Raw genomic sequence first — 24,660 nt, 5'->3', positions numbered from 1 at the left:
TGACATTTCCGGCGCTGTATAAATACAATATTTATTTCATTATATTTATAAAAATAGACGCATTGTATAACTATAAATGTATTATTTATATATATAAATATAGATAATATATAAATATGATATTAAATAATCAATTTATTAATATAACATATTTATTGTTTATATGGAAGAATATATTGAATAATAATGATACTTAAATTTTATTCTTTATAAACAATTAAAATATATTAAAATATATATTAGGCAATATATAAAATTTTTTTAGATAATATTTAATCCTAATATTCTGAAAAATTCTTAAAAAGATAATAAATTAATAAGTAATATAAAAGCTGCGCATGCCTGAAATATTTATATGGTAGTTGCGCATTTGGGGTTCACATAGGCATTTGGAAGGAACAGTATCGATTGACCGACGTGCGCGATCTCCATTTCTTGAATACTAGTTTAGTGAGATTCTTTGTATATTCTGTAGTAAAGGGTATTTGACCCTTTAAAATTATCCAAAATGGTTAAAATGGAGCATGATGTAAGTACAGAATCTATAATTTAATTAACAATTTAAATATATTTTGTTACACTTGAAAATAATATATATAAAAATAGGAATATATCTCGTCTCAATTAATTTCTATTTTACTCTATTTATATGAATATTATGAAATATTTAATAATTATCATTATCATTTATTATTTAAGATCTTTTTACTCAGTATTTTATATGTATATAATTTATTTTTTTTTTTATGAAGAGTTTTTATGATTTACTATGAATAAATAAACTGTGTGAATAATAATAATATAAAAAAAATAAAGTAAATATCAAGAATACTCTAAATTTAAATAAATATATGTGGTTTTATTAATTTTAAGTAGATAATATACAGATATACATTTTTGTAGTTTTCTTTCATCATGGCGTACCCCGACGCTACGCCATTTAAGATATTTTAATTTGAATTCTTCAATCTTATAAATTATATTTTTATATTTTTAATTATATTATTATATTGAAAATATTTTTTAATATTTATTATATTATTATTATTATATATAAATTATATTGTAATTTTTATTTATTTGTTTTATAGTTGTCTATTATTTCTAATCTAGTATTTAGAACATTTATAAATACATAATCATTTAGAAAAATAATTGTATCGAATAATAATTAATAGTTAATAATATACATAATGTTTCATAAAAAAAAATGTTATGAAATTAAGAAAATCGAATTTAACTATTTTAAAATGTTTATAACTAATATGTAATAAGTTATATAGTAATTTATGTATATATAATTACATATATATATAATTATATATATAATTTATATAGTAATACATTTAATATAATTATTTAATATTTAATTTATTGAAATTAAATTTTTTGAAATCTATATCAATTTCAAATAATAACTTTATTTTTTAACAAAATACAAGTGATTTTAAATATATAATAATATAGATTTTATGGTATAAATAAAGAAAATGTAAAGATTTAAATATAAATATTTTATTTTATAATTATCTTATAAGTTATTTATATATATAATACTTTCATATATTCTTTTATTTAAAAATATTATTCTTTTAAAAACAAAATTTTATATATATAATATTTATATTTTAAAATTTAAGTGATTTTCAATAAAAATATCTCTTATTCTTTATATTATAATATTTTTAAGAAACAAAATTTTTTATAAATAAATACAATAATTTATTAATGATTATTAATAATTAATCAAAATATTGATTAAAAAATGATTAATAAACAATTGAAATTTTCATTTAATTCTTTAATTTTAATAATGATTTCATGTTTTAGGATGGTAAAAATGAACCAGAACATGTTAGAAAATTATTTATTGGTGGTTTGGATTATAGAACTACAGATGATTCTTTAAAGAAACATTTTGAAAAATGGGGAGAAATTGTTGATGTAGTTGTAATGAAAGATCCAAAAACAAAGCGATCTAGAGGATTTGGATTTATTACTTATTCACGTGCACATATGGTAGATGATGCTCAAAATGCAAGGTATATAATACATATATATAAATATATTATACATATTTCTTATATAAGGACTAAATTATTGATTTTTTTGTTTTTTTATAATATTTAAAAATATTTTTAAAAATTCACTAATACAAAAATTTTTAAATTGTTTTTAAATTACAATACTTATGATATTTTAATATTATAATTTAAGTATTTAAATTAAATTTTGATTATATTAATTAGTAGTACATACTTCATTTATGATTAAATTAATAGTAATATTTATTTTATTAAATATTATAGCATTTAGTTTAGGTTAGATCTAAATTGAGTACTTCTCCAATTAAATTATATATTACTGTTCATAAATCATTTGTAATCTGTATAATGATAAATTAATTAGTTTTTCATATGAATAAATTTTAAAATAATTAGAATTTATAAATTTAAAACTATTCTTGAATTTTATGAAAAAATATAAAAAAAATTAATAGTTAAATTAATTAAAAATTAATAAATATTTATTATATTTCTAATCATTTATTAATCATTTAATATTGTTATATTTGTATTCTAAATATTAAAATTATTAATGTATATATATATATATATATATATATACACACAGAAATTAATAATTTTATATTTCATTATTTGGAATTATAGACCACACAAAGTAGATGGACGTGTAGTTGAACCTAAGAGAGCTGTTCCTAGACAAGAAATTGGTAGACCCGAAGCTGGTGCAACAGTGAAGAAATTATTTGTAGGTGGTTTAAAAGATGACCATGAAGAAGACGATCTTAAACAATATTTTCAGAGTTATGGCACTATAAATTCGATTAGTATTGTAACAGATAAAGAAACAGGCAAAAAGCGTGGTTTTGGTTTTGTTGAATTTGATGATTATGATCCAGTAGATAAAATTTGTTTGCAACGTAATCACCAAATACGTGGCAAGCATGTAGATGTTAAAAAGGTAAAAGTACTATTATTATTATTTTTTTAGATATAGAATTCTAAATTTTTTTAGATTTTATCACATTTTTACATTGTAGGCTTTAAGTAAAGCAGAGATGGCTTCTGCATCAGGAGGTGGTGGTGGTAGTGGAGGTGGTGGTAGCAGAGGAGGACAAAATGTAGGAAGGGGACCCCGTGGTGGTAATCAGGGTGGCGGTAATTGGGGAGGACGAGGAAGTGGTGGCGGTGGAGATTGGAATAATGGTGGTAATCAGGGTGGTTATGGTGGAGGTAATCAAGGAGGTTGGGGCGGTAACGGTCCTTGGGAAAATCAGAATCAAGGTAAAGGTTCGCAGAAAGATATACTTTTCCCATTTTACTAAGTATTACATTAATATATTAATTAATAATGTATTATAGTAATTAACTTTTTGCAAGTTTTATAATAAATTTATCTTAAAGGAGGTGGCTGGGGAGGCCAAGGAGGTCAAGGTGGATATAATAGCGGTGGAAATTGGAGCAACGATAACTTTGGAGGAGGTTACCAGCAGGGCTATGGCGGTGGACCAGTACGGAATAATTTCAACTCTGGAGGAAGACCTGCACCCTATGGTATTAATATGGGTCCTAGTGGCCGACAGTCCGGAGACTCGAGATGGCTACCACCCTTCGGTGGACAAGGTTGCTTCTGTCCTTCTCAAAAGCCAACGCGTCTGTTACGTACCTTGAGCAACTATTCTTAGATATTAGATATTTAATTATTACAGCAATGTTGTTTTAATCATATTCTAATATATGTAATATATTTATATTGATATAATATTGATATAAGTTGCACAAGGAGCGTTCAGCTTTATAATTAGTACAATTTTATATTATATTACTAATTAAGTATTCACACAAAGTGTGATATATTAATTTCAGTTAAATTTTACATATAGAGAATTAAAAAGTATTTGACAAATATTTGGTTTTTAGTGCAGATATTCAATATTTTGAATATTATAAAGTTTTTTCTTATTTCAATATTCATGGCTTTATTATTTTTTTCAATTTAATAACATATATATTATTTAAATTGAAAGAAATTGAAATATTATTTCAAATATAGAAAATAATGTCAAAATTTTATATTATCTTTTTTTATATGTTACTTACATATTTTTTCTTATTTTTAAGAAGTTACAATGAAGAGGTATTTAAAAAGATTTTTAAATTATTTTTAAATAATTTTTTAAAAATTATAAATTATAATGATGGAAAAATCTTATTTTTATTTTTTATGAATGAATAATATTCATTTTTTTTCCCTTTCTAAAGATATTAACATATTTTACAAATATTATGTCAATTTAGAACTGGGTATAATATCATTTATAATTCATCTATTGCATCTATAATAACTTTAAATAACAATTATTAAATATTTTAACTTTATATTTCATATGTCAATCAGGAAATCAAAAAAAAGATATAATATATATATATATATATATATATATATATATATATATATATATATATATATATATACTTTTATCTTTTATATCATATTTAAATTATTATAAAACTATAGTTATTATAAAACTTATTAACTCTGCATTGATATTACACATTTATGAATATACTTTACATACGCGATTTTAATTATGATTGATGATTTGCATTATATTTTATGCTATGAAAATATATTTATGAGGAATTAAGTTATACAATAAAAATAAACAAATTTAATTATTATATAATTAGCTTATAAAATTGTAGATATTTTCATGTTATACATGGAATAATGTTCGTTAAATATTTTGTGAAATCTACATTAATATAAAAATATTTATTAAATATTTATTGATTTTCTATTTATGTAAAGTATTATTGAAATTGATATGCAACACTTGTGTGATTCTCTCGTAAAATTCACATATCATTGCGTTTAAGAAATGATTAATCTGATTAGCATAGTAAGATTAATACTAACTACATTGTTAATATAAATAATAACAATCTATAAATGGATTTAATAGTATTTGAAAATATTACAACAAAGAAAATTAAGTAAATATCTTTTAATATAAATTATAACTAAGACATAAGGCGCGATGTTGCAGTGAGAAGGAGCGCCTTTGTCCATTTTCTGTATTCAATTCGAATGCAGTTTGTTCATATTATACTAAATTATTATTTTATAAAGGTATTTTGTATCTTATTGTAGAAATAATTTTTTTAACAGATATTGAATATATATTATCATTTATTCAGTTTTTTATTTAAATAAGTATAAATATTAACTATGAATTGCTTATTACTTTTAATATTGTTTAATCAATTTTTGTACATAAAATAATATTGTAATCTAATTTATTAAGATGTTTATATCAGACGTAGTTTACATTTCATCTCTTTAATTATTAGGATAATAAGCATCATGTAAATATCATCAAAGAAGTAATATTTTATAGTATTTTATATAATTTTAAACAATTTTACTAATTCCTTGCAATTTATTGATTCATTTTTCAGGTCCTATGGGTGGTGGAAATTCTGGAGGTGGTGGTGGTGGTTATGGTAATCAAGGAGGATACGGAGGTAGTTCTCTTGGTGGTGGAAACATGGGGGGTGGAGGTGGTGGAGGTGGAAGAAGATACTAAAATGCATTATCACTGGTTACTTCCCTCATGTGGTAAGCAGAATTTTATTCTGATTATTTTTTAGAATATATTATTAAATGATATTTCTTTAATATATCTCTATATTTAAATTATATTTTAAAATGAAAAATATTTGTTAATAAATATGATTCGAAATAATATCATACATAAAAAGAAAACTTATTTTTATAAGTAAAATATATGCGGAATTTAATTTACTTTTATGATATACATATTAAATAATTTTGAACAGAACTCAATTGAGCTCTAAAATCAATTATCTTTTATTTTTTTTATAATTATATAGATAGATCAGGTATAATCAATAACTGACATTTTGTTCACATGGGGTTATTAATTATAGTTAAATGAAAAATTAATCAGGTATTACAAAATACTTGTATCAATAGTTCTCTTATATAATTATTTTTATATACACATGCATTATGTAATATATGTACACATATATACATATAAATATTTATAAATAAAAAAAATTATATATATATTTGACATAATTATAAAAAAAGAATTATATAATATAATTGTTATATTTAATGTTCAATGTATGAACTTATAAATTTTTGGATATAAATATTTTTTTTTATTCTTTTATTTTATAAAAAAAATTTTTTTTATTTATGTTATAAAGATATTTTCTAATTAAATTATATGAAGTAAATAATATAATTATATTGTATCAATTAATTGGCAATAGTAACATGATTATAGTCCTTGTAAAATTTAATTTACTTATATGCAATTAAGTATCTATCTATATATAAAATTTTTAAAGTTCCTTATGTGTTTTTTTTTAAAAACAATTAAGAAATAATTAAAAAATAATTTAAAAATTTTGATATTATTAATTTTATATTAATTATACATGTAGAATATAAGATATCATAAAATAATTTACATATATAAAATATAAGAGACAATATAACTGACTATTTTTTAAATATTTTAGATAAATTTTTTTAGTATTTTAGATAAATTTTATATTAATTCAATTATATAAAAATATTATGGTAAATATTTATAATTTCGAAGCATTATGTGCACATAATGCATGAATATATTTTGACATTCATATTAGCAAACAAGAGTTCATATTATTATAATTTTAATGAAATATAGTTAAAATTAGCTTTTGTATAAATATAATAATAATAGAAAATAAAATGTCTGAATACTTTTATTCTAATAAAATTAGGAAAAAGTTTTCAAAAATATTTTATTTATACATTATCAAAAAGTAAATAATTAACAACAATATATAAAAATATAAATATTATAAAAGAAATATAAAGAAATCAACTGAAAAAAAAAAGAATATTCTTTGTCCAAATTCATATTTTTATGATATTCTAATTAATATATTCAAAATAATCATTTGAAATAACAAATAACTTATTTTAAATATTACCAACTTTTTGTTGCTAAGTATTCAGATATTTAATTAAAATTTTTTTATATGCATATTTATATACATATATACATATTTTGTATTGATTTGATTATTTGTAGACTTTCATTTTATCTTGATAAAAAATTAAAACGTAAAATAGCTTTGCAATATTATATGGAATTATTAATTTACTATATAATTTATTAATTATTATAATTCATTATAATATCTTAAGTGTGCAAAATTTTATGTTCAATAGTAGAGCAATGAATTGTTTTTTTAGTTACATTATTCTTAATTAATTTAATTTAAAAAAATAATTATATTATATAGTACTATATACAATCATGTAAAAACAAATGTTTTAAGAAAACATTCTTAAGATGATAGTAAATTATAGTAAATAATTATATGATATTTAATTTTTAGCTCAAAATCTATAGATTCTTACAATTTGAGTATTTTCAATCATCTTAACTAATAGATTTATGACTTTTGAACCTCAGGTGAACCTACTACTTGTCTTCTAGTCGCCAGTACTTCTGTACTGTTTAGTATTGGAGCAGGCAGGGCTATAAGGCTAGAGACAAGACCAGGCAGGACAATCAGGATACAGGACAGAGAAGCGTCATCTTAATAGATCACAGTGAGGGAGGCTTTTACTTGTATTTCTTTTGGTATTTAGCACCTATTGCATATATCTATATTCTACTATTTATGTGAAAATATTGCATCACAATTTTCTAGATTGTGTCTGAACTCATTGTTTGACACATATAATATCCCCTGAAAAAGAAACAATTATTAACGTGTAATTATCGTCATTGTTAGTAAAAAAGATATGGATTAATTTGATTATTCAGTTACTATGGCTAGGGATACATCCGTGCCATCCAAATATTAAACTTTGTAACATTTTATTATACTTATTATTGTGTAACATCTTTGAAAGTGACTACAGATCTAGGATTTTAGATATTGGAGAGCACGATTGTTTCTCTAATTTAATGAAATACATCAATATAGCGGTATATGTAAGAATCTAGGTTTTGATATGTTGATGATTTGTTTCATAATAAGCAAGGTGGTTCTTATATAGACTAAACATCTCAGGATTAAAGGGAAATTGCATGAGAAAAATGTTAATATAAAATCAAATTAATAAGTTTGCAAAAGAACCAGGTACACGAATATCAGTTAGCATTTTTGTAGGTTACCTAGATTAATTAATTATTTAAGTTGTAATGTTTTAAGAGTTAGTTAATAAAAATGACCAGAACCTTCCACGTCACTTTTTAATTTACGAAATAAAATGTCCATAGCATAGGATAAGTAAAAAGTACAAGAAGATGTATCAGTTAAAGGAATAGGGAAGTATAGTTAGATAAGGGTATATTTGATTATTATATATAAATAATGCAAAATTTCAAATATTATGTATAGAAAGCATTCTTGTATTTTCTGTCTGTGTAGTTAATGAAAGCACAATTAAGGGCTTTATATTTATATGTATTCACAGTATTAAACAATTTGTACATATAAAAAATCTCTCTGATCAATTTTGTGTAATTTTTATAACATTTAACATACATGAGTCTATGAATGAAAAGATATATTCAATTTTATATTTTATATATAGACTTCTATTTCTCTAAATTACATATATATCAGAAAAAATAATCCTAAATTTCTAAAAGAAAATTTTGTTTATCTCACATAATAAAAGATAATTAAATATCATTAAAAATTTATGAAATATTTTTAATAAAAGCTTATATTAACTTAAGAAATTAATTATTTTATAATCATTTTTTAATTGTAAGTTCATTAATAATTTGTGTCTTTGTTATCATATATCAAATATAGCAAAAAATAGAAGTGTATATATTTTTAATAGATACACTTTAGTTTGAAATTCGTTTGTTTCATATTCCTCTTAGAAAGATAAAATATTTAATCAGTGTTGTGCAAAGTAGCAATAAATATGTATTTTAAATTATTATTTCTTAGTTTTAATTACTTACTTTTATTGAAATTAATAAAATAAATAGACATATCTAAAATCTATTTTTATTCTAAGTTATTATATTGAGTTATTTACAAGTAAGTTTAATTTAATAAATGATTTTATTCCAAGATAATAGTTTTATGAAAGTTTATAAAATACAATATTAAAAAATTCTTTAATATTTTTCTAAAAAAGTAAAAATTTTAAAATACATTATAAATTTTTTTAAAAGTAATTATTACATATATATATATATATAATTCTTTTCTTCTAAATATTTAAAAGATTATTTTTTTTTAACCAATAATATTTTAATATTATATTTAATATTTTTATAGTATTTTCAGTTATTATTTAAAAAAAATCAATGATAATAAAATAAAAAATTAATTTTTGCAAATAATGTTTCTTTATATTTTAATATCGTACTTTTTATAATACTATATTATATCTTTCATAGATAGTATTTATTCAAATGTTGCACAACACTGATACTTTTATACATTTTCAAATTTTGTTATATAATTAATTTTGAGTTAATATATATTAATATATATACATTCATTTGACCTAGTTTGGAATTACATTCTTTATTAGGTTTAATAACATATTCTTTTTTTTTATTATATAGTAAATTTAACTTGATTAATAGGTAATGAAATAAGCAGTTAAATAGGTATGTTATGCTTTCTGAGCATAACATATTTTCATATTTAAAAATATTATTAGTTAGATTTATTATCTAGCATGTATCTAGTATCGAAAGTTAGAAGAGTGAAAATGAAGGAAGAAACTTAAAACGGGCAGGTAGCAGAACAAAGGGATTCTGAACTACGCAGCAAGGCTAGACTTTGCTAGGCTTCTTGCTAGCTTCTGTTATACAACCACAGGTAGGAATATTAGATTCATTTGTTTAGACATAGGGATTTTAAATGACAGATTGTGCATGATATTAATATTTTTTAATATTTCTATTAGATTATGCTGTTAACTTAATTATTTCTGTTAATGAAAGAAAGCGCGAAGTAAATAGTTAAATAGAATGTCATTTGCATACTATTATCAAGTTTTGCTTTATCTTATAAATCATGTATTATGTTTTATGTATACATATATACATACACTTATAAAATGAAACATTTTTTTTAATATTAAAACTATAAAAACTGGTGGGAAAAATTGTAAAAATTGTATATACGGAAATGAATATTATGAATATTGCTATAGTTTATAATTAAGCATAATTAATTGAAATAATGGACTAATTATATTTTTTGAAAATCAATCTTAATTTAGAAACATATCTTATGTTAGAATGTGTTATTCTGTTTGTTTTTTTCTCTTTTATTTATTTTATTTATTAAAAGGCTAAGCACATCTAAGGGGACAAAAAGTATTTGTCTCCAAAATTATTTTTATAAATCTTTTATTTGAAAGACTAATAATTACATATATTTTATCATAAATTGTTACAAAAAATAAAATTAAAATAAGACATATCTCCAAGATTGAAAGATTTTGCGCCATTTATTAAGATTTAGGAAGAGAAATTTTGTATTATAAAAATCTTTTTATTAATGAAGGTAATTAAGATATATATAAAGACAATTTTAGATTGAAGAATAGATAATTCATTGCAGAATAATTATCAATTAATTGAATATTCTTTAAATATTTCCAATATTTTTCAAATGTATTGTTTTGAAAAAAAACTTATTTAAATTTAATTCATTTATATTTCATAAGTCTGTTCATAAATCTTAAATCAGTTATAGTATTTATATTCGAATTCGAAAAAAAATAAAATAATTATTGAAAATAAAGAAAAGATTTAATTATTGAAGGATATTAAGAAAAAATACAGTATTTTTAAAAATTTTATTTTTATCTCATTGAAATTTCCGCCACATTTTTTAATTATAATTTCTATTATTTTTAATATTGAAACAATTAGTTTTTTTTGTAAAGAATTATATTATTTTATTCTCGTTTCAAATATTTTTAATTTCAAATAATTTCCTGTATTTATTTCAGATTTAAATAAATAAATTTTTTAAATAATTTAAAACAATTATTAATTTGTTTTAATATTATATAGTTAATATTAAATATATATATATATATATATATATATATATATATATATTCTTAGATGATGAAAATGAGTAAAATTTCATCATATTTTCAGAATATTAGAGTTTTATTAAAAATTGAAGATTTATGAACAGTAATATAATTTGCATTTGCATTACAATCATAATTTCATTATTTTAAATGGAATATAAAATTTTGTAAGAATATCTTAAACTCTAAATATCGTATTATAATAATAATATTTCAAATAAAAAAATTTTTGATCCCATCTGGATGTATGTAGCCTTTTAAGTTAACATATTATGTTATAATATGCTAAAATAATTTTTTCTAATAATTTCTAAATTTAATATTTAATAGTTTCTTATTCTATATTTAAATATTTTATTTATTGTTTACAATGAAATATTATCGCCAGTATAAAAGAATTTTATTATAATTTTATTACATTAATATATATTTAAAAAAATTAATTATTTTTAAAAATATTAAAAATCTATTATGGCTTAAATATGAATTATATAAGCAGGAGATAGTAATTACTTTTGTTTTACTTGTATATTAACTGCTATCTTTCGTTTTCATTAATTTCTGGTTTACCATTTGGGCTGGTACTCTCAGAGCGCTCCGTGTCACAACTACCATTGTCACTCATCATAGGAGGTAAGTTGAAGTCGATTGCTTCTTTAACATAAAAAATAATATATTTATGATATATTAGTATTTAATATTTTCAAGATTATTTTCCTAAATTTTATAACAAATAAATTATATAAAAAATTCAAAAGGTAATAGGATTTATATAAATATATATAATATATAAAATAAATATAAATTTTTTATAAGCAGGTGGAATTTAAAGTATAATATGCCATTATAGTTGCAAAAAATATTGCAAAAGTTAGAAGTATATTACTAATATTTATAATTATGCTATGAAATATCGAGAAGTATTTTTTATTAGGTAATGTAAGTTCTTAAAATTAGAACAATTATGAATCATATATCCTATTAAATTTTAAATTTTATAAAATTTATAGATATATATATAAATAATATTTAAATAATATTTAATAAATAATATTTTATAAATAGTAATAATACAATCGCAAAAGAGACTAAATATGATTTGAAAAAAAAATATTTCATTTTTTTTTTATTTCATAGATAAATGTTGTTCCACAAAGAAATCTAATAAATTTAATCTCAATATTATTGTTTTGTTCTGTGCTATTGATTTTTATATCCCAATGAATCATAGTAAAATTCCATTATATTGAAAATTAACTTTTATTGGATGAATAAAGTATACTTTTCAATAAATCAGACAATCAAGTTTATTATCAGTAGGAAATACAAATTAATCCCGAATTTGAGAAGAGATTTCGAAATGCAATTGTCTTTTGAAATATCTCTGTTCAATGTTATTAAATTTTTTGCCAAAGTATTTATCAAAATTAGTTTTTTATCTTTATATTTGTATCATTATTGTTGCAATATGATCGATAAAATATTAAATTGATGATATACTTATATATTTATTATATACTTATATACTTCATTATATATTTATATATTTATTGTTATAAAATATGTACATATAATTTACATATTCCTTGTAAATTGTTCGTGAACCAGTTTTTTTGATAAAAATCATAAAGAATAAGCTAGCATAATATTATTGATCTTTATATTGTTTATAAAACAAGTTCTATTCAAAACCTATTTTTATTTAATGAATTTTTAAATTCGATTTTTTAAAAAATGAAGTTTTATATGAAAAAAATTAAATATTTTTGACTTATTTATTTATTTTCTTTTCGATTGTATTACAATTTTATAAAAATCTTGTATAATATGAAATTATTTATTTATCAATTTTAAATGTAAAAAATACTTCTTATATAATTCTTATAATTTATTATTGACTAGTCTTTTAAAATACAAAGAAAATATATCATGGATCAACAACTAGTAAGTTTCAAATTTATGTATATATTTTTATAAAAAGAAAAAAATTTATTAAAAAATTAAATATATAAATAAGAATATATTATGATATTTATTTTAATGAAGAATAGAAATTAATAAAAAATAAATCTATGAAAATTAATACCAGGAAGAAATAATACATAAATATATTTAGAAAGCTGCTATAAAAAAAATTGATTTATTTTTTCATTATTAAGATGAAAGTATTGTTTGTAAGTTTATTTTAATTTTAATTTTTCATATATTTGATATTATCGTTTTTTATTTTGTTTTTATCAATCTATATTTTATATTCTTTATTACATTTTACAAAAATACAAATTTCATATTATTTAAAATTAAAAAAATTATTTAAATAATATATTTAAAATATAATTAAATTAAAAAAAGTTTTACTTTTTTTAAAAGTAAAAATATATAACTTATTTTATTTTAAAAATAATAAATAAAAATTATATATAAATTATATATAATTATTATAGATGTAATGTTTTAAAAATAATAATTATATATAATTATTATAGATGTAATGTTTTCAAATCTGAAATAATTTATTTAAGAAATAAAATAAATAGTCCTGAAAATAAATAACAAATTTTATTTAGGCATTGTTATAGCCATATGTATTCATTAATTCTGATTCTAAAAGCAAATATTAAATAATATATTGTTTAAAAACTATTATGTATTATAAGAGGCTAATTATTTACATTAATTTTCAGCAAATGTAATTTTAAATATTTAAAAAAAATGTAATAAACTCTTTTTCAATATATGGTTGTCATTTTTCATTATCCTTTAAATTTATTTTTATGTTCGCAGTTATTCAAAATAAAGAAACTATAAAAATAATTATCAGTTTTTGAATTATTGTTATAAATATATATAAATATATAAAAAAATTACACTAGATTTTTAAGTAAAGAATTTAATCAGTAACATTTTTATGGATATAATCTTTAAATTTTTTATTCTTATAATGTATATAATAAATAACAATGAAGAAAAATGCTTTAAAAAATATAATTTTATATAATTTTAAGTAATAATCAGCTATAATTTACAAAAAGACTGCGATGTGATATCTTGCGAATGTATCAATTCTCTGATATCCTTGGATTTGTAATTTTGATATATTTGTATTTTGTGTGAGTATATGAAAATTTATTTTTTGTATGGTTGTGTGTATTATCATGTGTGTAAGTTATCATTTGAATTGAAATAATGATAATGTAATTTATTAAGCTTTAAATTCTTGTCAATTTCGATATGTAAATTATTTTTGAAATTATTATTGTAGATATTATTTAAATTGAATAAATAATAATTCTTAAATGCGAGCATTTACTTCTGTTTAAAAATTAAAAATTTTATCTAATAATTTTTTAAATAAATAATCCTTAAAAAAATAATTCAAGAATCAAAATCAATTATTTATTACATTATTATTACAAGTATTATTACATACATTTGAATTTTATTTTACAATTCAATTTATATAATGTATATAATTTTTTTAATTATTTCAAAATTTCCAAATGCAAATTGTTCATCCTGTTTTGATATTATATTTTTAGATCTTTATGGAATTATTTAAAAAAAATATAACGCATATAATAAAATCGCTTATATTGAATGATTTCAAATAGTACATAATGTAAGAGATTGAAAATATTTTACAAGATAAATTTTAGAAAATATGTTACAATAAATTGCAGCTTCTAGAATTCCGGTAATATATACTGTATAACTGAGACTATTTAAAAGTATAATTTTTGTATAGAAATTAAAGTAAATCTTAAATAAAAGTAAATTTTTTATTTAAGATAAATTTTCTTTATTTCTTTAATTTTCATCTATATATTTTTTATTAGAATAATGTAATCTAATGTATAATATTGCACGTTATTTTGATAATAAGATATTTATATTCATCTTTGTATTATATAAGAATCTAAATAAAATAAAAATCTTTATATTAAATAAGTATAATATTTTATGGACAAATTTAAAATGTACATATTGTTTAATAATTATAATTTAATAATAAAATATTTTTTCCTATATTTCATTTGAAAATTTAATTAATTATAACCGCTACAAATATTTTAATCTATGCTAAATCAATAATGGGACTTTGAAGTCTTAAAAATATATATAAAAATGTATTGTTAAATCTATTCATTTATTCAAATCTATTCAATTTTATACAATATATAAGTTATATATATATATATATAGTATACAAGTTTAGATAATATAATTTGGTAATTAATAATAATTTTTATTTTATAATAATTTTCTCAATGATAATATCAAGTATTATTTTATATAGAAAAAGTTTTCATTTTGTTGGTTTAAAGGAAAATAAATTTAATATCTCTTTTTCTATTTTAATATTATTTATTATCAGAAATTACAATTACATTATAATTTAGTAATATGTAGCAATATATGTTGCCAATATATAAAAACGTTTTAATGAGCTTTTCAATGCATATTTAAGGATTATTTGAATTGATATATTATGCTTAAATATAAGTAAATATATATTTACATTTGTTACAATATTTTTATTATACATTTATTATTTATATATTTACTTATATTTTAATTATTTATCAATTATTATTTATGTAATTGTCATTTAAAATTCTTTGTTATTTCTTAAATTTTCTGTTTTCATAAATCTTTCTTTCATTTTTGTCATTACTCTTTTTACAATGCTTTTCCAATAATTTAATTTACTAAAAAATTTAATATTGAATATACATGATAAAACAAATACAAATGATTATAATAAAATATAGCAAATCTTATTCCAGATGTTTCAAGCAGAAAATAGTATATTTGATGTACTATCTATATCATTTTCACTTTTATTACATTGTTGTTTTGGAAAAGTTCCGGTAACAGAATTCATTGAAGCACATGAATGACTAGTAGTAGATCCAAATGTCTTTTTATAAAAACAAAATTCACAGAATCCGTTTCTACCATAAATTGGCAAATTTATTCCATTAGAAATGGCGAAATTCCTGGAACATGTAATATTTTTAATATAGTTATTTATATTGATTATATTATATATATATATATTTTGTACTATTTTGCAATCTATTTTTTTATCACTTAATATCTAATCTTAATCATTTTTCTTATATATTTGTATGATAGAAAATTTTTTTTTTTTAATAATTTTGATAATAATAGATTGAAGTGTAACAAATCAGGCTATCCTAAAGAATCGAATAAATATTGTAATTGAAAAAATATCAAAAATTACATTTATAATAGAATGAAAGCATTGAAACACAAATTAATCATTTTATTCAGTAATAAAATAGCAAAATATAAAATTCACTATATCTCGTTAATAAAATCAAATCATTGTTTTTTTCATTGTTTTTAGATACTATATCAGTTTTCGAAATATCTTTACAAATTAAGGAATATTGTGTAATATAATTCATTTAAAATTAAAAGAATATATTAATTTTGTAAAATTAATTAAAAAATTATATTTATAAGATGCTATATCGTTGTCGCATAAAATATAAGATGGTAGAAAAGAAGGGAATATAAAATATTATATTTTTTTTAATATATTTAAATTTAAAAAAAATGAAATTGTATAAATGCTTACTTTACTTACGATTTAATATAATATAATAATACAATTAAATGAGTTAAATAATAATTTGATATATATGTAGTGCATGTAATTACCGATAATATTGATCAAGTTGTGCTTTCTCTATTCTTTTGTCTTTGGCACGCCGATTTTGAAACCAAATTTTAATTTGGGTTTCTGTAAGGTGTAAAGATGTGGCAAGTTCAAATCTTCGTCCTCTAGAAATATATTCTCCTCTACGATATTCAACTTCTAATCTTAATGTTTGTTCACCACTGAAAGTTGTTCTTTGCCTTCGTGGTCTTCCCTCTTTTCTTCTCTTGCGAGCTACTGTAAAGACAATTGCTTCAATGTAAAGATAATTCTTTAATATTAATAATATTTCGAAGTATATCTATATCACAATGTATTTTATATTCAGTGCAAAAATTTTGATTTTTCAATTGTAAATCATAATAAATAACATAATATTCATATCTTAATATTAAAATGATTTTTATTTTGGAATTTTTAAATTCGGTATAATATTATGTTTTATTAATGAATTAGATGGAATTCTAGATGGAAGAATAAAGAAATTTATAGATATATTTTACAACCATCCATACTATGAATAGTTAGAAAAGTATTTATATATTTTATAAAAAGACTATTATATTAAATTAAAATATAATAAAAATTTTATATTATTGCGCTCTATATTGAGAATAAAAGTTATCTTATTATATAGGTGTTTTATATGTCTCAAGAAATATAATAAATATGTTATTATATAATATATGATATTATTTATTTCAATAAAAATGATAAGATAATTATATAATATATCTTTGTGACACTTTTTATTTCTATAGTTTATATTTTAAGAATATGGTTAAAATTTCGATTTTTTTCCTTTTACTCTAATATTCATATTCTTTTTTATCAATTTATTTAAATTTCATTATCTATTTACTTCTTTATTTACAAATTCCTTATAAAATAATCTTTTCATAAAATATTTCTTAATACAAATATAAAAAAATGAGAGATTAAAGCTTTTAAAATCTTACTTTATTATATTTCAGTATTTTCACAGATTATTGTATCTTCATTTAAATTTTCCCTTTTTGTTTTTATTTTTTTTTTTATTTTTTTTTATTTTTTATTTTTTGTTTTTCATTTAACACGATAGTGATTCGGGACTGCCTTGCCGTGACAACGGCTTAAGGGGCAGGCGAGTAACACTGGGTTTGCAGAAATATAGCAAGGTATATTTCACATTGAAATGCGGCCAACTGCGTCCAGTAATCTCATCACAACATCGGTACGAGGTAGCGAAGCGGAATAAATCCATTCAAACGTGTGCGTATACCTGTATTGTGTTATATTGTACATGTTGCTGTAATAACACTTATCAGTGAAAAGCTTCAGGAACTGAATAAAATGTTTAAATATGTATACCTATATACATTAGCGACAAATTATATCGATTTTAAGAAACGTATGAAAATTGAAAGAGAAAACAATTTCGTTTATTGTTGCCAAATTTTCAATAATAATAATACATAGCAATAAATTTTGATACATAGAGTGTATACGTGTATTATTTAGTCAAATTGTGAAGTCAGTAAGATTGTGTAGTTTATCATTTAATTCAATCTGAGAAAGTCAAATCAAGTTTTAAAATTTAATATCATTTTTTTATTTGTAAAAGATGTTAAACTTTAAAAAATCATACGTTTCATTTTTTCGAAAATAATTCTTTTAATAATTTTTAAATTTCTTGATCATCTTTATTATATTTTTTTGATATGTTATTTTAAAATTTCAATATCTTCTTTTTGATTTATAGTTGTAGATAGCAATTTAACGCAATATAATAACAATAATAATTAATTAATTATATCTTTTAAATGAAAAGAGTTTTAAGAATTTTTGTATTTAGCACAATATACTTAACGAATATATTGTAGTGTATAAATGTATCCGTAAAATAATATTTATTTTCTTAAAAAAAATATAATATATAGTATATTGAAACCTAAAGGAGATTATTTTTATATAAAAATTACTGGAAAATAAAATAAAATTATTTCATTTGGACGCTCGTTTCGAGAAAATTGAATTTAAAAAATATATCGAATATATAAATTTTTAATTAAAAATGAACAAATTAAGTTATTTTATATATAAAAAAATAAGTTCAAAATGCAAAATAAAATTTGTTTATTTTAATTGAAGTATTTAATGCGTAAATAATTTTGGTATAGCGGATACCCCTAAAAGAACCCCTAAACACCATATTTATCTGATAGATCATTCGATAGCTTATCAAAAGAAAAATCTTATACTAGATTTTACGCTCTATCTCGATTGAAAGGTAGTTAAGATAATTTGGATTATCCGTTATTTGCTTTATTTTCTGTTTGTCATGTGATAATCTGAAGAAATTTTAACGTATTATAAACTCAATTATGTATGTCAGAAAGTATTTTAAGATTTTTTCATCGAAAATATTTTTATATTTTTCATGGATATTCAAATTTTTTAAATATTAGAGATTTTGAATGTATCATCCTTAATTTTTGGTTTTTTCCATTCTTCGAGGACAATAGAAGAAATTTATCAATTCAAGAATCCTCAAATATATTTTTCACGTAAAATTTTCCTTTCATTTGAATAGAATATATGCCAAGACATAATACAGTAAATTTAACAAACGATTAGGGTTTGTATAGTTACATATTGAACAATGTCCAGTAACACATAGGTATACATTGATATTGATCCGCAATTCTCTGATTTGAATATTATCATGTTATAAATTTCAACATTTTACATTGTATACGTATATATAGATATTTATTTTATATTATAAATTCATGAATTATATTTTTTAATACTTGTATATGCATGATATTTATTAAATATGCAATAAAAATTAATTGGTAATTAATAATGATATTTAATATGAATATTTTTATAATCGCAAATATATTCATAATCCAAGTTTTCGATTAATACAGTTTGTTTTTCATACATTTTAGATTTCGTTAAATTTTATATTTATATCGATTTACATCTATTTTTCGTTTCACTTACAGAACTGAAAGCACTGATATAAATATTGAACTTTGAATAATTAAGCAAATAATCCTTTTAAAAATATCCTCATTCGAAAAGTGTACCATGATATTTTGAAAAGCAATATTAAATTCATGATTATATTGTTTAAATTAGTAATTGTATACAAGATATGATTTGCCATAATCAATAAAAGGTATCCTGTAATTAATCAATACTTTCAATCTCATTTATATACACGTGATAATATTTTTAAGAATAATTCAGATTTTGAATGTTTTTAGATTTACTTTTCATTGATTAAATGATTTTAATATGAAAAATATAAAAAAGATTATTTGTAAGTTTTATTTATAATTAATTAAAATAACAAACATAAAAATTAGCTGTTTATAGCTTTTTAAATAATAATACTCTCTAATTCGAATATCTCGAACAAGAAAATAAATTTCACATGTTAAAACCATAAAAATTCCTTTATATCTGAATATTTAAAATAATTATATATATTAAACATAAAACTAGATTTAAACAATGTGTTTTCTTATGTTCTTGTAAACATTTTATTTTTGTCAAAAGAAAATAAATTCTATATATGGAAAAATAAATCGAATATAAATATAAAAAATAAAATTTTGTTCATGTACTTTTTTTTTTAATAAATATGTAATTACTGATTTATCGCAACATTTACAATTTTAAAAAAAATAATTTTAATATTATAAATAATATTATAAATTTTAATATCATAATAAATATTATGAATTATTATGAAAATGTCACATCAAAATATCAAATTTAATATTCACAATTTAGAAACTCACTTATAAGAATTTACCAGTATTTCACGTATGAATAATAACATTTTTCTGTACCAATGATTCAAAAATAAATTTCAAGTTATGGAATGTATTATTATATCTTTTATATAAAAGAAAATACTTTTAGATTATTATGTATTTACACAATATACTTAATATTAGTTTATTAGTTAATTAGTTAGTTAATGAGTTTAAAGTTACATTTATATTTTGAAATGGTAATTAAGATTCCAATTTATGATATTTATTCTAAATATGATATTCATTAAAAAAGAAAATAATACTTACAGAAAGCCGAAAATCCTTGCAAATGGTGTTCCGAAGTTGGAAAATATGGTAAATTATGAAAATGTGGCGGAAGCGCAGATGGATATGTAACTTGAGATAAGAATACAGGATGGTTGGCTGGTCTAGATTGATGAAGTTCGTGAAATAATGGCAATCTTAAATTAAAAAAATTCGAGTTCTTTTCTTTCTCGTTCATTAAAATATTTGTTTCATTGGTATTCTGTTTTCCGCTCCGATCCGAGGATTTTTCTTTTATACCTGTTACCTGTATATGAAGTTATTGCATTAAAACAATGAATTTTCGTTTTATGTTTTCAAATGTAAAAAGATTTTTATTCGTTAAATAAATTAATAAAACAGTTTTAAAATAATGAATAATTTTTTGAATTTAATAATCTCTATCGTTGTAAATTTTATTAATTTATTATATTATTGTAAATTTATTATAATTTATCGATACTTTCTTTAGAGAAATATTTGACGAATTTAAATTCTTATAACAATTCACAAAAGTTTTCATATATTCAGTAAAAGTTTTTTTTTATTAAAATAAACCATATATTTATTTTTTAACGCGTAAAATTGAATTTTGCGCGTTATTTGAATAATTATTCAAGAAAATTTTATATTTTATTTTTTATTTGTATTATTATTTTATATTAAATGATATTACTTGAATAATAATACAATTGAAAGATAAATATTGATCGTTTGTAGTAAAATTTCCATTTCTACCAAAGCCATTTTTCTTTATCTAAATGGTTTAAATATATTTCTTTTCGCATTTCTTTTGATAATTTGATAATAAGATGAAGTTATGAGAAATTTTATTACTTGTTATATTTTATTTTCTATTATCAATCAAACATTTAAAAATAAATTATTTCTCAAATAAGAAAAAAATAATTTTCTAATTTATTTATTTATTTATTTTTATGTTTTATTTTCATTTCAAAAGAGTCTAATTATAAAATATATTATAAAATATACGCATATTAACAATGAAATTTCATGAAATTTTATTTTAACGCAAATGATTTTCGTATATATAATGTATGGAAACTTTTGAGAATGATTGTATATTAAAAAATAAATGTTCATAATTGTCATTAAATAATACGATTCATATATTTCGAAATCAGTATGAATAATAGGAAAAAAATTTCGTCAAGATTATACACATACATATTTGAATAGAAAAAAAGAAAATTATTATTAAAAATATTAATCAATAGTAACGAGTATAAATTTGATACTTTCTACGAATTAAAATAAAAATTCAACATCAAAACGACAAGTAAGAAACGAGAAAAGCTACTTCTTACTTGTATAACTTCATCGTTCGAAGAATTATCCGCATCTAACGTGCTTCTATTGTAAAGAAGAATATTCGAGGAAAGTTCAAAACTTGATTTCGGTTCAGTCCTGTTCTCATCATTTTTCTCGGTACCATCAACTTTTTTCGCTTCAAGATGTCCATAAATTCGGGCAAAAAATTGTCGTGGAGATGATGGCCCTTCTGCTTTCGTCGACATTTAGCACCGATCAAATTCTACCGTTACGGATTTACCTCTTCGAGGATAAAACAAAAAGTATATCGAAATTATAATAAAAAAAAAAAAAAGTTTCGAAACAAATCGTATTAAACGATTATCATCTTTATTCTTTGCATTGAGTTTTTCGTCTTATTCTCATATCCCATTAACCCGATCGACGTTGTTAAATTTGCCATTTTACACGAAACTCTTTCGTCTTTATCGAAAATCAAAATTTGCAAAAAAACTTTTTAACCAAAAATTTTAATCCTGCTCACTTTGAATCTCCCTATCCTAGGCGTGGCAAACAAATTTGTCAAATTCACGTAATTGCACATCTATTTTCGACGTTACGCCTTATATAATCAAACTTTACGCGTTTAAAGATAATAGAATAATTATGCGAAAACTTATGAAAGTACACGTTTGCGCGCACGCGCAAGTGTATGCACATATATGTACATAAGTACAGATATCATTCACGTGAACGAGTAAAGTTAGTTAGGACGATATTGCCGGAACACTTGGAACGACACTTGCGTGTAAAATACCTCAAAGTAGACCACTGAATGACTCGGTACGAGGTTGCACACGTATCTGAGTCAGTTTGCCTCCAACGTCCATTCTCTCGCTTCATGGTTAGTATGAAAATAGAGAGAAGGGATGCTCGGGGTGCTCTCTCGTATCTCCCTACCCCTATCAATGTTCCCCACTATGCGTGGATGTACCACCCCCATCCCTTCGGTTTCAGATAATTTCGCTGTCATCGTTGTAACGCCCCTTTGCGAAAGAGCACCTGCAGACGTTTGTGGCCAGTGGATGAGAAACATTTCAAACAGACTTTATTATTTACGATTGCACCGTGAAATTCAGATACGCATTAACGAGCATGAATGACAATTAAACAGTTTTAGATTGAAGCCATTAATATCTTAAATTCCTTCTAATATTAATGTTTTCGCTATTAATATGTATGAATGTATTGGATTGTTTGTTTTTTGTATTGTACAGATTTCCTGTATTTTTTCTACAATTCTCACGATTTCATTTTTTATCATACTTGTATATATTTAAATATTCTATTATTTATAAAATTTTGTGCAACTTATATACAATTATATATAATGCATTCTAATGCCAAAATGCTCCATCTTTCTGTTATTTTATTTTACTTTCTTTTAAAATGACTTTTATTTATTTGCAAGATATTGAAACTGTCTTTTAGAATGCTATTCAAAAAACTAATTTTTTTTATTGAAAATCATCTGATTATTCGACTTTATGTATAATTGTAAAAGAATGTTATGAATAATGTAATCATTTGCAACTTGTTAATTTTTTGATATCATTAATATTATTAAAAAAACATATGTTATTGGAAAACTAAAAAAACTATTGCTATATAGATATTTATTGTAATTTCTTTTGTAAATAATCTTTTTATTTTTTAAAAAATATGCATTTGTATTAATTTTTCATCTTTACAATTGTTAGAGATAAAATAGAAATAGAAATGTAAATAATTTAAAAAATTTAATCAATAAAATGAATTAATTATTAAAATTGTACGTCATAAGTATTGTATATCGAGTTATTTATAGTTTCCATGTATGATTTGGTAAATAAACATTTTCATTAAACATGAATGATTCTGAAAAGTATTAATCTCGCAATATCTCGTACATTCACGGTCAACCGCACATTGAACAATCTATGCAGGAATTCTTTTCTCATTCATCAATCGAAGATTTCAACCCCTAGGGGGAGACTTACGGATTCTTATCACGTATCATTGGTTCAATTTTTGTTAAATCCTTACTTTAATCACTGGTTTCATCAATTTTTCCGTTATTCTTTCTATATAAAAAAAAAAATTTAGAAATTCAGAATAATTTTATGAAGATATTTGTATTATAAATAGTATTATGGTATATTTTATTTTTAAACAACAGATTAAGCAATATAAAAATTTTAGCCGATATTTATCGTAAAAATAAAATTATTGTTTAATTGATTGATTAATTATAATAAAAGAATGATGATCAATCAATGTAATAAAATAAGAATTTTAATTAAATTTATTATATTGTTACAAATATCTTTTTATAAAATTAAAACTAAAATTAAATATATTTTATTATTTTTTATTTAATTATTTAAATGTATAATAATAAAATAAAATAATTATTTAAATGTT

The 24,660-nt window shown here is 20.3% G+C and overlaps 2 protein-coding genes across 5 annotated transcripts; one reads left to right on the top strand and one right to left on the bottom strand.

Annotated features, from left to right (window-relative positions):
* The first annotated feature begins 356 nt into the window (after positions 1-356).
* Positions 357-8,584, top strand: Hrb87F (Heterogeneous nuclear ribonucleoprotein at 87F). 4 transcript variants are annotated; one of them, XM_012492001.2, is made up of 7 exons: positions 357-529; positions 1,831-2,042; positions 2,673-2,985; positions 3,065-3,314; positions 3,429-3,578; positions 5,487-5,646; positions 7,532-8,584. In XM_012492001.2, exons 1-6 carry the CDS (start codon positions 509-511, stop codon positions 5,612-5,614), a joined length of 1,074 nt encoding a protein of 357 aa, XP_012347455.1. In that variant the 5' UTR covers positions 357-508; the 3' UTR covers positions 5,615-5,646; positions 7,532-8,584. The 4 variants fall into 4 exon arrangements, with proteins under 4 accessions (XP_012347455.1, XP_012347456.1, XP_003697603.1 ...); XM_012492002.2 differs by having other exon boundaries at positions 362-529; positions 3,065-3,308; XM_003697555.3 differs by having other exon boundaries at positions 362-529; positions 3,065-3,308; positions 3,429-3,647.
* Positions 8,585-15,861: 7,277 nt separating this feature from the next.
* LOC100872789 (homeobox protein rough) lies at positions 15,862-22,463 on the bottom strand. Its single transcript, XM_012492004.3, has 4 exons — positions 22,254-22,463; positions 20,929-21,193; positions 16,849-17,083; positions 15,862-16,157 (listed from the first exon to the last, which is right to left on the bottom strand). The coding sequence occupies exons 1-4, from the start codon at positions 22,461-22,463 to the stop codon at positions 15,950-15,952; spliced, it is 918 nt and encodes a 305-aa protein (XP_012347458.1). The 3' UTR covers positions 15,862-15,949.
* Positions 22,464-24,660: the final 2,197 nt, after the last annotated feature.

This window comes from Apis florea, unplaced genomic scaffold (genome assembly GCF_048593485.1).
Source record: "Apis florea isolate Af1SG1 unplaced genomic scaffold, ASM4859348v1 contig_3756_pilon, whole genome shotgun sequence".
NCBI lineage: Eukaryota > Metazoa > Arthropoda > Insecta > Hymenoptera > Apidae > Apis > Apis florea.
This window is presented reverse-complemented; position numbering and strand designations above follow the sequence as displayed.